Source organism: Scomber japonicus, chromosome 16, assembly GCF_027409825.1.
Source record: "Scomber japonicus isolate fScoJap1 chromosome 16, fScoJap1.pri, whole genome shotgun sequence".
In the NCBI taxonomy this organism is placed as follows: Eukaryota; Metazoa; Chordata; class Actinopteri; order Scombriformes; family Scombridae; genus Scomber; species Scomber japonicus.
Genome location: NC_070593.1, coordinates 23514886 through 23531031, shown reverse-complemented (window position 1 = coordinate 23531031; position 16146 = coordinate 23514886). Strand labels below are relative to the sequence as shown.

General features: G+C 41.2%; 2 protein-coding genes across 2 annotated transcripts; one reads left to right on the top strand and one right to left on the bottom strand.

The window, feature by feature from the left end:
- Nucleotides 1-410: 410 nt before the first annotated feature.
- Nucleotides 411-2547, bottom strand: LOC128375438 (transmembrane protein 151B-like). Its single transcript, XM_053335788.1, has 2 exons — nt 2470-2547; nt 411-1820 (listed from the first exon to the last, which is right to left on the bottom strand). The coding sequence occupies exons 1-2, from the start codon at nt 2545-2547 to the stop codon at nt 411-413; spliced, it is 1488 nt and encodes a 495-aa protein (XP_053191763.1).
- Nucleotides 2548-7612: 5065 nt separating this feature from the next.
- Nucleotides 7613-14312, top strand: utp25 (UTP25 small subunit processor component). The gene is made up of 12 exons (XM_053335787.1): nt 7613-7734; nt 8860-8899; nt 9009-9189; nt 9276-9548; nt 9680-9768; nt 9929-10336; nt 11219-11435; nt 11533-11735; nt 12102-12284; nt 12606-12715; nt 12855-13100; nt 13639-14312. The coding sequence occupies exons 1-12, from the start codon at nt 7634-7636 to the stop codon at nt 13892-13894; spliced, it is 2307 nt and encodes a 768-aa protein (XP_053191762.1). The 5' UTR covers nt 7613-7633; the 3' UTR covers nt 13895-14312.
- Nucleotides 14313-16146: the final 1834 nt, after the last annotated feature.

Below are 16146 nucleotides of genomic sequence, written 5' to 3'. Positions count from 1 at the left end.
TTTCAACCTGTCCATGTTTTTTGTGGTCTCTGAAAAGGTCTTATGAGGTAACTGCAGCTTCAGTTTCAGTTTCATATGTGCTGTACATATGAGATCTTAAAAGCTATAGCAATGATGTGCAGTGTAACAGTCTTTGTCTGCTTGGTTTTCACTGGAAGCCAGACAAATATCCATGAGTGTGTATCCTAGTAGCTTCAAACACCACTGTCATTGTGTTCCCAGCTCACTAATCACTGTTATTGCTTTGGTGATTCACACATTCAGGACTCAGGCATTTGTTTCAGACAGTATGACAATACAGCATGAATCTGTGTATCTCACATTAAGACTTGTTCGCACACTCTGTTTCTGATGTCCAAAGTGTTTGTATGCTACAGAAATGCCACTGTGTTTTTTCAGTGACTGCATAGTCATAAGGAAGTCTCCACACAGGAGCCATTTCTGTGGAAGGACCTATGGTTGTGGCAATTCTCGCTGCAGTGAACGATGAGCACTGGATAGCAAAGTGCATCCTCGTAGTCTGGGGGTTCCTCATCATCAGTGGTGAGACGCTCTGATAGGCAGTGGGTGTTTTCACTGGGACTCTCCTGGTCCTCCAGGCTGCCGCTCCTCCAAAAGCAGCTACGCTGAGAGCCATAGCGCCGTGCCAGGGAGAACCGACTGCCGCTGAAGGGGATGCGGGAGCTGGCACCGGTACAAATGCTCAGGGCACTCCTGGAAAACACTGAGGAGCAACTGATGGCTCTGTGGCAGCGCTCACAATTCTGACGAATCCCGTTGAAGCTGGATGGGCACTGTGCCAGGTCCATCAGGCCAGCCTCTGAGTAACTGGGCACGAGCTGCTGGTTGGACCGAATATGCCATTCCAATTCTGTACTGTCAATGGTGTTCACACGGGGGATACGACGCCAATATGGCCGATCATCACATGGGGTCACAGGGAGGTAATCATGCCCAAAGAGCTTCTCAACACGATAATGGACATATGCAGTGCGATACTCTGTGAAGACTCTGAGAGGCCAAGAGAATGTGAGGAATGAGGCAAACCAGAAGACATAATGGGACAGATACCAGGGGTGGTGGTCGGGGTCAGATAACACCATGACATATTCCTTCAGGTCGATGTTTTTTAGGTGCATGCCTTCCCTGGCTTCCATGTAGTCATCAAGGCCCTCATTGTCAGTAAAAAACCTCGCTCGTTGTGTTAGGTACGAATTCTCTGACTCAACATTCGCAAAACTAAAACACTTTGTGAACCGCATCTTTGTAAGAGCAGACTTCTCCAAGCCAACCAGCTGCTTTGATACATCTTTCACTCCACAGTGACTGTAGTCAAACTCAGCTTCTGCCACATGGGTGTTCACACGCTCATGGTAAACCTGGGTACTGGTGTAAGCATCTCCATTGCGATAGCGTGTGACTTGTCGAGTTCGGCGAACATAGTGGTAGCTGATAGCCTTCCACCAGATGCAGGGTTTAGCTTGCTGCATCCTCTGGATGCGTTCGTAAATGCCCTCCACATCCACTTTGTGCTGCAGCTCGCTCTTCACGTGACAGTGCCAGCACTCCACAAGGTAGACCAAATAGAGCATGCCCAACAGGGCCAGAGGGATGTAGATATAGCCATCAGAGCAGGGACTGTCATGGTACATCATTGATTTCCCTTTGAAGGCACTGTCAAAGGTGAGGCGGGTCACCTTGGTGACATGACACCACACCATTGCTCCCATGCAGCCATACATGAGAATGGACAGGAGAAGGCATTTCCAAAAACTCTCCCGACATAGTGACTTACTCAGAGATTGTTTAAGGGGTCTTTGCTGTAGAGTCAAAGAACAAACAAAACAAAACAAAAAATAGTCAAAAACAAAATAATAAATCACATCCTTAAAATGTAATTTTGCTTGTTGCAGTGTGCATCACTACTGAATAATGACTGCAGTATCTGTAGCAAAATTAGGACTTTTCGAGACAAAACTTTAATGAATGGGTCATGCATGTATAGTAGTGACACCAATATATTAGAGATTATCTTGCAAAGATAATCAGACTATCAACAGTGGATAACAAGAAAGTTCTTTCAGCTCTGTGCACATTTTAAGCCATTTTATAGGTTTGCTGAGTAGCTGTTGTCCAGGTTTAAGTGCTGTAGAGACATTAAGATGAAATCAATGCCACAGGCCCACTACAGCTAATGATAGGTGAAAGACACGTTAAGATGCCACGTGTCCAGGGAATTTTACTCTATTTTTTTATTGTTAGGCTGGCTACAAGATTACAGAATCCCTCCCATGTCAAGCTACAGCCTGGGAGATTTTTCTGTAAACATCATACTCCTGGTAAATAATGAACCTGCAGTGTGCACAACATGCACATGGATTTATTGAAAGCCCTGCGCCAAGATGCAACAACAAGCAGATCATAACAAAAGGCATTTGCTCTAAACGAGGGATGCCAAAAATGATGTACCTCCTCTCTGGTGTCCTCCTCGAAGACAGTGGTTGTACTGCTTTCACTCGCTGTCGCAGCCGATGCCGGAGGGGACATGGTGCTGGGCAGCTATTGATAATAATGATAGGGCGTGGAGTAGGAAGAGGAAGAGATTTCACCACCTTGCTCTGCAGCGTCCCTCAAACCAAGACGAGCTTGTCAAGCGTGCACCACATTTGATATGGTTTAGAGGCGCTCCACCCTAAGAAAAGCCCGAGACGAATGGACGGAGGCATGCTGATCGGGTGGTGAAACCCAAAATAAGGGGATCTTTCCGCCGGTTGGAAAATGAAAAAAACAAAAAAGCGGGGGTGTGTTTCTAAAGGAAAGCCCGCATCCTGCCCTCTACGGTTTTGAGCTGTCAGTGCCGCAGTAACATGAGCGTAGATTCCGCTGTATTAGCTGGTCGTTATTACAAAATGAACATGCCCTGCCCCTCAGGGCCCGCTGAGGATGTATCAAGTGTGTTTGCAGAGGGGGGGTAGACGGCGTCGTCAGCGGTCTATGGAGAGCTGGCGGGGTCGCTGTCCATGGTGCTGAATGAGGCAGGTGTACGGTGAGATGCTGTTGCATAAATCTGTCACTTAAAGGGAAAGTCCACCCTAAAAATGGGTCTTTAAACAGAGCAGTTCCCGTGCTGATGGGGCAGTGGAGTCATTATATTGCACACTCAGCGGCCACTTTATTGGGTACACCTGTGTATTTTAATGCAATCCAACACAACAGCTCTGCCATCAGTTCCACGTTTACGATATTGTCAGAAAGGTGATAATTCTACTTTATGGTTATTACTGAGGTCATGGTGGGTGGTGGTGAGCTGAGGTGCATTATATTGAGCTGTGTTTCTAATACTTGGTCCACTCCATTACTGTACAAAGGGGAGGGGGGCAAAATATCAGGAACACTTCAATATAATGCACTCCAGTTAATCACTACCACCCACTGCCACCGTAGTAATAAACAATAATAAAAGCAGAATTGATGGCAGAGCTGTTGCATTGGGTTGCATTAGAGTACACAGGTGTTTTTAATGAAGTGGTCGATGAGAGTATGTATGCTGTATATATACACATAATTAGAGACAACAAGCTGGAGATCAGGTCATATAAACTGTTGTTGATCAGGTGACACAGTTGGAGTTTACCCATTGATGTGATTTATTCTGATGAATGAATGTCTGCTCGTTATAAGTACTATTACATGAATTTAATTTTAAAGTAGAGTTTTTAGTTGTGAATCAGAACTGTCACAATATAGTTATAGTTACATAACACTTTTATAGAAAGATTATAGCAATACTCTCATATGGTGGTAACTGAAGTATATCAGATTTTTCAAGTCAGTCATTAGCCATAGTGCTGTTGTGGACTGCAGTATTTGATGGAGCCAACAAAGAAATTATCATCAGTGTGCATTTCCATATCTTATTTACAGTTGTTTGAATCAAATATAAATACCAATGCTTACATTGGTAATATTATACTGTCTTCAAGATCTTCTGTAAGTATTTAATACATTTAATGAACAACACAGCAATTGTTTCCAGAAACCAGTGTGTCAAACATAAAATCTACTGCAACAGAGGAAAGAGAAAGAAGTGTGTAGTTACTTCTAGAAACAAAAAAAGGTTTGTATATTTACTGCCTATATGTGGAATTATGGAATTGCAATAATATTAAGCACGTCTAGTATTGACATTATTTTTTAAAAATGCTTACAAAACATGAATGTTCACATGCCATTTGACAATTGACAGGGACCCAAATATCAAAATCATATGAAATCTGGGTCGCAACTATACTTACATAATTTTAAAAAAAATACAAAAATCTTCTCTTGTTACGTGCGTTTAGTAATGCATATGCATGCAACATGTATAAAACTGTTACACAACCACATAATACATCAATCTACATCAGTTTTTATAGTCATTAGGGAAGTGAATCTGAATCAAAGACCTACAACAGACTGGACCATTGTTATTCAGTAAAGCTCAAGTCTTTTTAGAGTAATAAGAGAGATAACTTAAGACACTGAACAGCTTGTTGTGAGTTGAATGAGGAGTCCTGGTGTAGAGAACCTTCAGCCAAAGGGATATTTCCTCCTTTTGACAACATTGTTTGAAACTATTTACTCCTTTTCCCAGGGTCTCCTTTTCTGATGACGAAGGGAACCCTTAAAGAGAGAGGGAATACAGGTCATGGCTAAACAAGCTCTTCATCTATAGGTCAAGAAAGGTTATAGGGCTTTACAGCAGAGTCAACAGGTATTAAACTGAGATTCAAATAACTATGTTCCACCTTTTTCAGTGCTACTTACAGAATACATGTTGGAAAGGTTGTTGAAAAGCACCTGACCAGCGCTCACTTTGTTCCTCACTCCTCGTATGGTCCCGTTCTTGCTGCAGATATTAATCCGCTTGTTGCTGAAGAGCATTTCCCTCTTGGCACTGGCATACAAAAGCAGGTCATCAGGATCACAGCCGTTCTCGTCCGCAGCTGTTCCCACCAGCAGGCCGTTCAAATGGCTGTTGGCCTCGCTGACAGGAGGCGAGATTCCCTGTTCTGCCTCCGGGCTGCTGGTGCAGTCAGAGTCCGCTGAGTCCGACACAGACCCACACCAGACTGTTTCATCCTTGAACACCTCTGTCAAGACCCGGCCACTGTTGGCAGATGCTACTCTAAACCTCACTGTTCTCCCAGCCTTTTCTTTCTCCTGTTTCAGGTTTGGCCTCTCCATTGAAATACAAGAATGTCTCACATGTTTGACATCCCATTCAGCGAAGCCAGATGTGTTCTTTCAAGCCTAAGCCATAATGGTGTGCAATTATCAAACAATAATATCCTTATTGATGCGTCAAAGTGAACTGGAAATACCCCGAGTACAAAAACTGGACACCCAAATGGTTAATAATAGATGAGCTCCTACCATGGTAACAACTAAAACAGGCAAACAGTAAACTGATATCACCATGTTCAATAATTGATCAAGGTTAGTTTACACACAGCAGACTACACACCAGTGTCTAGTCCTTAAGACACACTCAGGATATGGTCTGCTAGACCAGCAATCAGGAAGAGTTATCCACAAAGTACTGCAGATAACCTTTTGAGCACTTTGCACAAAAGGGTGTGACATTATTCTTGCCTGACCCAGATATCTTACGAGATCTTATTGATCCTTAGAGATAACATGATAAGACCAACAATATTATGTTGTGGTAGAAACTTTAAGTTTTTAAGCTGCAGATTACTTTTTTTTAAGTTCCAGCACATGTACATCATCCTGATAAGAATTGTTAGGGAATTTTCCAAATTTTAGATGCTACAAATAGGGATACACAGGGTCAAGCATGGGCCTTGAGACAGTAAAGGCAGCACTAAAATCTTGGCAGAGAGACATAGTATCTCTCTCTCTCTCCTTGAGCCGGTAATGTGGCAACTGTCTGTGGTGTTTTGGGGAAGTGACACCGCAGAGGTCAGAGGATATGACTGTCTGATGCCCTAAACCCACAGATGGGTAACTGTGTTTACTTGTTTGTCAAATAATGAACCAATAGGCAAATTGAGTATGACCATTTATGGGCAAAGAGTATTTGTGGCACTATCTGTTAAGGTTTAAAGACTTTATGGAGGAATGTCAGCTCAGAATCATTGTGATACTTTGATTATCCTTGGCCAAGCTTCAATAAACATTTTCAGTGTAAGACATCCTGGACTCCTGAGCAATTTCTCCACTAATGAGATTAACCATTGACAAACAAGTAATCCATAACACAAACAGGTGGTTTCAATTCACAATTCACTTATGTGGCCATCAAATCATGAGTAGATGCTCAAAATCCATAAATTGTAAAAATCATAAAGAACTAATATTTTATGAGGAGTGAAGTGACTGTTTTATGAGTGAAAAGAAAAAAAAGTCTACAAAAAGGGGAATGAATTTTCAAAAAAGTCAAGGCCAGTTTTCACTCAGTAAACACTGGTCTTTTTTATCATGTAGTTGCTGTTATAAAGGTTGTTTTTTTTTAAAAACTTTTGTAACTTGACTTTTTTGGAAATTCATTCCCCTTTTTGTAGACTTTTTGTTGTTGATGTAAAGTTTATAGAAGGCTTCAGCAGTCTGAGAGAAGTGGATATCATCCCCATTTACAGTCTTTCTCAGAGCCGGACAGTAACGGAGTACATTTACTTGAGTACAGTACTTAAGTACAATTTTGAGGGATCTGTACTTTACTTGAGTATCATTTTTGGGGAGTACTCATGACTTTACTCAAGTACATTTGAGAGGCAAATATTGTACTCTTTACTCCACTACATTTCTATCCATAACCGTGAGTACCCGTTACTTCTACTAAAAAAAGCAAACAAAAACTCAATTTGTCATTTCCCTCTCAAACGTGATTGGATTGTGCAGGCACCACTGATTGGGACAGCCTATCAGCAATCACCAATCATGGTCAGGTTAGATGAGAGATGAAACCATGGAGGAAAGGAAGGGTGAGAGAGAGAGAGAGAGAGAGAGAGAGAGAGAGAGAGAGAGAATTGTAATAACCATAAGGTTTTAAAGAAAATGACTTGATTTTACTTTCAATTCCTTTTACGTTCTCCAAGGTATTAACATTAACATTTGTCATAACTCCATCTAGGACATTTCTATACATAAATGTAAGCACTGTGGCAGTAGTAATGCAATATTTAGAAAATGTACTCTTGTACTCTTGATACTCAAGTACTTTTAAAAACAAGTACTTCAGTACTTTTACTTAAGTAGACATCTGACCGTAGTACTTTTACTTGTACTTGAGTAAAATTTAGCAAGGGGTATCTGTACTTTTACTCAAGTAAGGAAGCTGTGTACTCTGTCCACCTCTGGTCTTTCTAACATCAAATTCCCTCTTTTTGTTTCAGACAGTGTTTCCCTGCTCAACTGTGGTGTAAGTATAGTTACATAAAACGGGACTTTGGCACTAAAATGACTGTAACGTTGAAATATATCTACTTGATTTGACTCATGTGAACAGCTCAAGCATTACAAACTGCAGTCTTGTAATGCCCCTCCCGTCCTGTAGGTGGCAGTAATAAGCTGCTGCTACAAACTACCACTAAAGAAGCCACAGGGACACACGTGCAGCAGTGTCAACATGGGGAAAAGAAACCAGAACAAACAACTTTTCACCAATTTGTCCAAAAAACAAAAGAAACACTTGAAGGAATTTGGAGAGGAACATCCATTTCATGATGTGTGAGTGTCAAAGTAAATGTAGTCTTACCCTGAAGAGAGAAGAATAGAATAATTAAGCTTGTTAGCAAACTAGCTGTGTGACCAGCAGCGTCTGCAGCAACAGTTCATTCAGATACATTCAACATGATAGCTATACATATATGTCATTATTACTAACATTAAGATATTATTAGGTAGTTTTATCATGTAGTTAAACGTTTTAAAATAGTTTGGGGGTTTTATTCAAGACCTTTTCATTTTATTTCGACAATTTAAAATGCAAACTAATGTTATCATTCATATTAAAGTGTTTTTAAACTACTACTACTACTACTACTATATTGAATTAACTGTCCATGATAACTCAGTAAACAGGCTAATAGCTGAAGAAGTTAAAACAATAAGAATAACAGCAGTAGCATATAAACATCTACTGACACATTGCAGGTTTGCTTGTATAGTATCTGACCTGGTATACCTCCATAAATACATACAATGTCATCATTATGTGTGTGTAGTGTGCATTGCCTTACCTGGATATTGGCTGGATGCTGGCTTGATGGTGTGTGTAACAGATGGAGTTGAAGTGAAATGTTTTGACCTGAACACACAGTGTATAATGGGACTAGATATCCCATTTTCAGACAGTATTTGTGTGCTCTGACATTAAAAAAATGTTTTTGATTGATTTGTTTTACTTCAATGGCAATAAAAGCTGGCTGAAACCCTGATCTATATATTATGTTAATCTCGAAATATCTTCAGATTCAAGTATTCAAACAACAACAAAACTAGCTCAATCAAAGAAACATAAACCTGTTACTTAATAATAATAATAATAATAATAATAGTAATACATCATTTTGGGAAAGTATATATATGTGCATCTGTGCAATTTTCGGTCCATTTTGTTTTAGTCATGCAACACCGTCATGCACAGGCTTTCCTCTCTTCACCTCTCATCCACAGAGCAGTCTAGTAATTGAGTCACCTCAGTGCCCAGCTCTAATGTGCAACTATTACAGAGCCTTATTTTCCTTCTGACTGAGAGCTTTGTAACCATGTCATTATGTGTTTATGGTCTCGCAGAAGACTCTTGTTTTCTAAGTATCTTCCTTTTCCATTTCCATTGTGTTGTTTTCTCAGAGTAAATGAAAGACCGGAAAGAACTGAAATAGTGGAACTGGTGAGTAGCACTGTATTACTTATGATACAGTCATGAACCTCAATTTATTGGAATACAAGATTGATAATTGTTGTAATTTTTCACTTACGTCAATATTTTGCAATTAAAGCCAGCAAGTCCAGAGCAGTCTGACGATGAGCCTGATCTGGAGGACGAGGAGGAGGAACCAGAGCATAAAACAGCCTACCAGAAGCTTCTCTCAACTATCAGCCAACCCGACAGTGATGACCAGAGTGAAGACGAGGAGAGCATTGATGATGAAGAGGAAGAAGAGGAGCTTCTTGATGAAGGCAAGTATTTGATCTCAAACGCACTGATGGACATTAAAGGCCAGTGTGCCGCAGTCGACTGAAGACCGTTGTGTTTTTTATTGTAGGGGACAGTGATGGAGTTGGTGATGACAGTGAGGATGGTGATGGTGATGGCGATGAAGATGAAGGGGAGGAAGAGGTACCCGAGAATGCAGATGAAGTTGTGACTGAAGTGGTTGAAGGGGAGGAGGAGGAGGAGGATGAAGGGGAGAAGCAGGAGGCAGGAGATGGAGAGTTCATAGACAAGGAGAATGAGTCCAAGTTCTGCCTGGAGAGCAACTTCATGGGCGAAGGAGAGGAGGAGGATGCTGAAAGCCCCGCTGAGCTTGACAGCAAGGGTGAGGAAGGGGTGAATTTCTATTAGATTTGTCAAACACATCAATTTGTTCACATACATTTTGAATTATATGACTTTAAAAGTGTCTGTAGTTGAGTTTTTTTTTTGTTTTTTTTTTCTCTCTGTTTGCAGACCTGTTTTTACAGCATTTGGACACAGAGCTTAGTGAAGAGGACGTGCAAAAGATTACTTCTGGCAGCAAAGCCAAGATCCAAATAACGGTATGATCGTTTTATGTACTCTGTTAATTTGCATGTATAGATTTTATTATTATTATTATTATTATTATTATTGTTACAGTTTTAGATAACAACAATATACAATCTCTTTTACTTGAATAAATCCTTTTCTTTCTTTTGTATCTGTCATCTTGTAACTCAGTGGCCAAAAGTGGGCACTCTTCTCTGCACCAATCCCCTGGAGAAGTTTGGCCCCATCGGCTCTCAGAAAGACACAAATCCTCCAGTTTTACACAAACTCTTGGAAGCCTGTTTGAAGGATCTAAACTCTTCTAACACTGAAGTGGCAGTTAAGGAGGCCAGCCCCTTCCAGCTAGAGCTGTTGACTCTCATGAGCTCCTACAAAGATCTCTACTACCCAGAGACCTGCCCCTTGAAGCAGGGCCCTCAGGTTCGCAGTGCGTACTGCCTCCATGTTCTCAACCACATACTGAAGGCCAACTCCCACGTCCTAGCTCACAACACACAGCTCAGAGAGCAGAAAACTCAGGCTAAGCCTGGAGCTGAGCCGCAAGATGAACCTAGAGACCAAGGCCTGACCCGGCCCAAGGTGAGCTACTTGATGAATACTTTGTTTCTCTACAGAGCTGCATGAAGAATTTTAAACACTAGTTTACCAATGTAAGGTACCCTGTGGAGTTTTGACCCATAGCACAATCTTTTTAACAGTGGCTCCTCATTTTATTTGTCTTATGCACATCCACATTGGTGATGCAGTAGACATTGCTGGTTTCACACCATTTCACTGATCAAAGGGTGGCTGTAATACACCAAGAAGCGTGGTAATGTACTAGCAAAACAAAGTAAAAGATGATTTCTAGCAAATAAACATGGATATAAACAACGCAAATGTTCTATGAGGAAGGAAATACATTCTACAAGTAGACATCAATGATACACACAGTATATTCAGTGAGTTACGCTGAATATAAAGAGAAACTTTGTTTTTTAAATAAAATTCCACAGGGCACCTATAGTGTCAAACTCAGTATGATACTTTGTTATTTACTCTGCACACTGTGATAGCTCATTAGAACGTAGCATTTTTGTAACTACAGTTTTAGTGCATTTTAATCAGTTGTGTTAAACACTGTTACACCAGCATCAGGTATGTTATTTCTCCAACAACCCCACATCATGTATATTGCTCTAAACTGTTTACAGTGCTATAAAAGAATCATGTGCCTCAGGTGCTAATGTCATTATAAATTGTAGTATTAATGCATACGTTTTGATAGATTGCTGTTGTAAGGGCAAAATATTGTCCAGTTTTTTTGTTTAGTTTTTTTTAATTATTGGGCTTTGTAGTCCATGAATATTATCCCTTATCCTCAATTATGAAAATGCCCAAATATTCAAAAGCACAGTATTTAGTTCATTAAGAAAATTAGTTTGATTACAATTACATGTAATGTTGTTATACATATGGCAGGTCCTGATTCTTGTGCCGTTCAGAGGTGGAGCGCTCCACATCATTCAGACACTCATCAGTTTGCTGGAGACCAAAAACAAGAAGATAGTTGTCAGCAACAAGAAGAGGTTCAAGGAAGAGTTTGGAGAGGAGGCAGATGAAAAACCGTCCAATCTGCAGAGACCAGACGATTACCACGCCATCTTCTCTGGCAATGTGGATGATCACTTCAGGATAGGTACAGCTGGAAACAAAACAGAAGTTAACCGACCTTTGGTGAGTCTCTAGCGTTTCTGTTTCTGAGTCCTCATTGCTGTCCTCTCTCTCTTCACTAGGTATCTCAATCATCAGGAGCAACATGCGCCTCTACGCCCCTTTCTACTCATCAGACATCATCATCGCATCTCCGCTGGGCCTCCGCACCGTACTGGGAGCCGAAGGAGAATATAAAAGAGATTTTGACTTCCTCTCCTCCATCGAGATGCTGGTGATGGATCAGACAGATGTCTTCCTGATGCAGAACTGGGAACATGTCCTGGTGAGAAAGCACAGCTCCTCTGACATCAGTGTCAACATCTGTTACTACTGCTGGGGAAGACATGGCGCCATCTGCAGTGTGACAGCCACTGTCAAATTTAATAAATCACAACATTTTCTGTCGTATTCAGCATTTAGGCAAAAAGTGTTGGAGCCTCAACAGAGCATTTCAGATTCAAGTTGGACTAATTGAAGTTTCTGAAGGACAATGTTGATATTTATGGGTTCTGATTGGTTTCATTTACAAGAAGTAAAAGATTGTGATGAATGATCTAAGAGCAGATCATTTTTATCAAACTGTTCCCACCAGAAGTTGTTATCACTGAGAATTGTCTGTACATTAAAACACATTGTCCACCCCCACCAGCATGTGATGAAGCACCTGAACCTGCAGCCACTGGACTCTCATGGAGTGGACTTCTCCAGGGTGAGGATGTGGAACCTCAACAACTGGGCCAGACACTACCGACAGACGCTGGTGTTCAGCTCCATCCAGGACCCACAGATCAACAACATCCTCACCAAGCACTGCGTCAACTACCGCGGACAGGTACACTTTACATCATTACACCTCCTCCAGGAACTGAACATATCATTTTAGTTGATCATACTACTTAGTGGCAGAGCAGGTCAGGAGACAGGAATGATCTCATAGACTCGTAGGTAAGAGTTGATCCTCAGTGGGAGGAGCAGCAGCCACGCTAAGTTGTTTACTGTAGTTTGAGTTGAAGCTGTGGCTGGCTATCCTGCTGTGAGAACAGTGAATCATTGTCAATAACATTTGTATTTTGGCCAACATTGCTTTATTAGCATTTAATGCTAAGTTTTAAAGTTTAATGATCTGTGTTTTTTTGGGTTTTTTTTGTTTCAGATTGCTACTAAGAACATCCCAAAAACAGGTTCCATCTGTCAGGTGCTGGTTCAGCTGCCCCATGTGTTTCAGATGTTCTCCTCAGACACCTACCTGGACCACGATGTTCGGTAAAATGCTCCTTTCAGTTTATTAGGTCATATTGTTCCAAATCACAGAATGTGCCGAAGAGATCTCGGCCACTGTGTTGGTTGTTCCCAACAATATCTAAAGCTGGTACATTTTTTGCTGTTCCCCATCCTCTTATAGGTTTGAGTTCTTTTTGGATAAAGTGTTGCCACAGTACAGGGACTCTGTTATGTCCCACACTCTGATCTACATACCCTCTTACTTTGACTACGTCCGGTTGCGTAACTACATGAAGAAAGAGGAGATGAACTTTGCAAGCGTCTGCGAGTATTCCAGCAAATCGGAGGTATCCCGAGCCAGGCATTTCTTCCAGAAAGGGGATAAACAGTTCCTGCTCTTCACCGAACGCTTTCACTTCTATAAGAGGTTAGTTCTTTTTCAATGGCTTTGTTTGGTTTGAGGGAGAATTTGTCTTTTCACTCAGTGAGTATAGCATATGGGTCAGTCAACTAGTACACTTGTCATGGAGTAGGAATAGGGTTTTATTGCTGAAAGACACCGGCTGGTGGGTTGATCAAACTGGACATGATTAACCACTTCATGGATAAATGACTGCTGTGCCAGCAAAAATAAAAGGTTTAAAGGCACTGATCTTTATCACCTTTTTAAAAAGTTAGAATATCACCTACTGTGATAACCTGTGAAGAAAACACATGTAATCCCTTTTACAGAGTTCAAAAGTTAAACTCCTTACTGTGATTAGGTATATGTGGCTACCTTGTCATGTGACTGGGTCATTCTACACTGTGGCCTAGTCTGAAAGTAATAAAACACACACATATATTTGTCATTTAAATAAAACAAGAACTTTAATTCTTCAGACATTTCAAAAGGTGTGCTAATAAAATCATGATTGCACTCAAGGTTGCAGCAGCCCTGATAGCTTTTGACATCTTTATCTTAGGTACACCATCAAAGGGATCCAGAACCTGATATTTTATGGACTTCCCTCGTACCCACACTTCTACAGCGAGGTGTGTAACATGCTATCAGCGGGTGGTCAGGGGGAGGAAGCCAGCTGGACCTGCACTGCCCTATACTCCCGCTATGATGCCCACAAACTGGCTGCCATCACCGGAGCCCAGCGAGCCGGACAGATGCTGCACTCCAACAAATCTGTTCATCTCTTTGTTACAGGAGGGGAAGATAAAGCCTCCTGATGGGGCTGGACAGTTAAAAAGAGGGACCACTGGACTGAGAACATAGTAGAAATCTACTGTATTACATATACAATCCTATCAGGATCAATGCCACAATACTATTTGGACAGTATTGTATTCACTCACTCACGCACAAGGAAGAAAACATGTTTATCAGTTTGTTTAACCACAACCACAAAGTGGTGGTTTATGAATTTACATGTTATCACTGGCACTGATAACACAACTTGGCTGTGTTTCAAGTTTCACCATAGAATTTTTTTATTATGTTGACTGTCATGCAATTTGAAGAATCCATATTTGTAGAAATACCTGTCTTAAAAGTGCCAAAATGTTCTGAAATTACGAAAATAATGACCAACGAATGATTGTTAGACTAGTGGCACTACATTTACAAATAAAATTTAAAAAAAACATATTAAGTTGCCTTTGTTTCCTGTTTTTTTAGGAATATTGAGACAGAAGAATTTAAACTAACTAATGCTCTACTAAACAATCTCTTTCTTAGTGGACACGGATCCCCCTATGAAAGAAATATGCAAATGGCTGAGTTATACGACACACCCACATAATTATTAACTCCCAGTTGCTGCTTCAGTGACCTTTGCCAGAGAATGATTGTGTTGTGTCCTGTGGAAAACGTGAGACACCAGCAGATCTCTAACAGCTGTCATCATGGACGACAAGACACAGAAGCTTAGCCTGAAGCGGGAAGTAGGGCTGGTGGGAGCTATATCCCTCATCGGGGGGACAATGATTGGATCTGGGATCTTCATGTCTCCGCAGACTGTGCTCTACACCATCGGCAGCCCTGGAGCCAGTTTGGTGGTGTGGGCATGCTGTGGTGTGCTGGTGATAATGGCATCTTTCTGCTATGCTGAGCTTGGCACTGTCATTACAGAGTCAGGTGGAGAGTACATCTATATCCTCAGGACTTCAGGACCGGTCGTCGCCTTCATGTTAATCTTCAGCTCTGTGCTGTTTGTGAGACCTGCTGGTGTGACCGGCATTGCGCTGAGCTTTGCCCAGTATGTTGTGGCTCCGTTTTATCCAGACTGCTCACCTCCAGTGGTGCTGGTGAAGTGTGTAGCTGCAGCTGCTATTATAACGCTAGCCACTGTGAACTGCCTCAATGTTCGCTTTTCAATGTCAGTACAAGTTTTTTTTATGGTGGCCAAGGTCCTGGCCTTGGCTGTCATTATAGTAGGTGGTATGGTGATGCTTGTCAGAGGGCACACTGAAAACTTTGAAGACTCCTTTGAAAACACAAACTTGGGCATCAATCCAATTGGTATTGCTTTCTACCAGGGACTGTGGTCCTATGATGGCTGGAACAATCTGAATTATGTAACGGAAGAGTTGAAACGTCCAGAAGTAAGTAAAAGGAGACAATGAGCTTCAGCAGTAAGTGTTATGGTACTAAAAGGGTTATTATGATGAATAAGGAGGTACACTGACATTGGCTGTTCTCCCCATGAGCCCACTAAAAATAATAATGTGTTTTCTTTAGTGGGAAAAGTTATGGCAGAAAGCTCTTGCGAGAGATGGATTCCATCATTAAAGCTGTAATCCCAGCCAAGATAGAAAGTATTCAATTAATATTTATAGTTTTATATTCACTATACTGCACTAGCGTTTCACTGTCAATGTCATGTAGGAGCGCACTGAAAATCTGCTTGGAACAAAGAGCAAATGTTCTGTATGTTGCAAGAAATGTTAATCAGTAACATAAAATTATTATAGTATTTGATTTCATACAGTGATCATCATTTCTGTTAGAAAAATAATTCCTCTGGCTGCCTGCCAGATATACAAAATGAACCAGCACTAGGTGACCCACCTAGGCAGTCACAGAGGTGTCATCAACCAACTGCTATAGCTACACTAGTGCTCAAAAATCACACTAAAATAAACAGAGTCCGGTGAGCCAGTCAATGTTTAGCACCAAGACACTTCGAAGATCAAGCTCTATGTGGACTAGCTACTGCTTTTTAAATAAGGAGGAGTTAACAAAAGGATCAGTTATCATCAAAAATATTTTGTGATAGCCCAAAGCAACTCAAAACTGATTTTGCCATTGGGGGGGAAAGGTCCTGTCCTGATATCAGTGAACCAATTCCACCTGGATGATAATCCTTTGAAGTCTGCTGCCATCACTAATTCAGCCTGCTTTGCTGGAAAGGCTAAGAGGATATCTGCAGAACAATTTTACAACACAATATCTTCTACAGAGCATAAAAAGCTATTTTTAG

Excerpts from the sequence above, each read along its gene's own strand:
- LOC128375438 (XM_053335788.1), bottom strand. The coding sequence starts at position 2,547 with ATGTCCCCTCCGGCATCGGCTGCGACAGCGAGTGAAAGCAGTACAACC. Across the intron at positions 1,821-2,469 it reads AGGAGGACACCAGAGAGGAG|CAAAGACCCCTTAAACAATC; the intron begins GTACATCATTTT and ends TTGACTCTACAG.
- utp25 (XM_053335787.1), top strand. The coding sequence starts at position 7,634 with ATGGGGAAAAGAAACCAGAACAAACAACTTTTCACCAATTTGTCCAAA. Across the intron at positions 9,769-9,928 it reads AAGCCAAGATCCAAATAACG|TGGCCAAAAGTGGGCACTCT; the intron begins GTATGATCGTTT and ends CTTGTAACTCAG. Across the intron at positions 11,436-11,532 it reads GGATGATCACTTCAGGATAG|GTATCTCAATCATCAGGAGC; the intron begins GTACAGCTGGAA and ends TCTCTTCACTAG.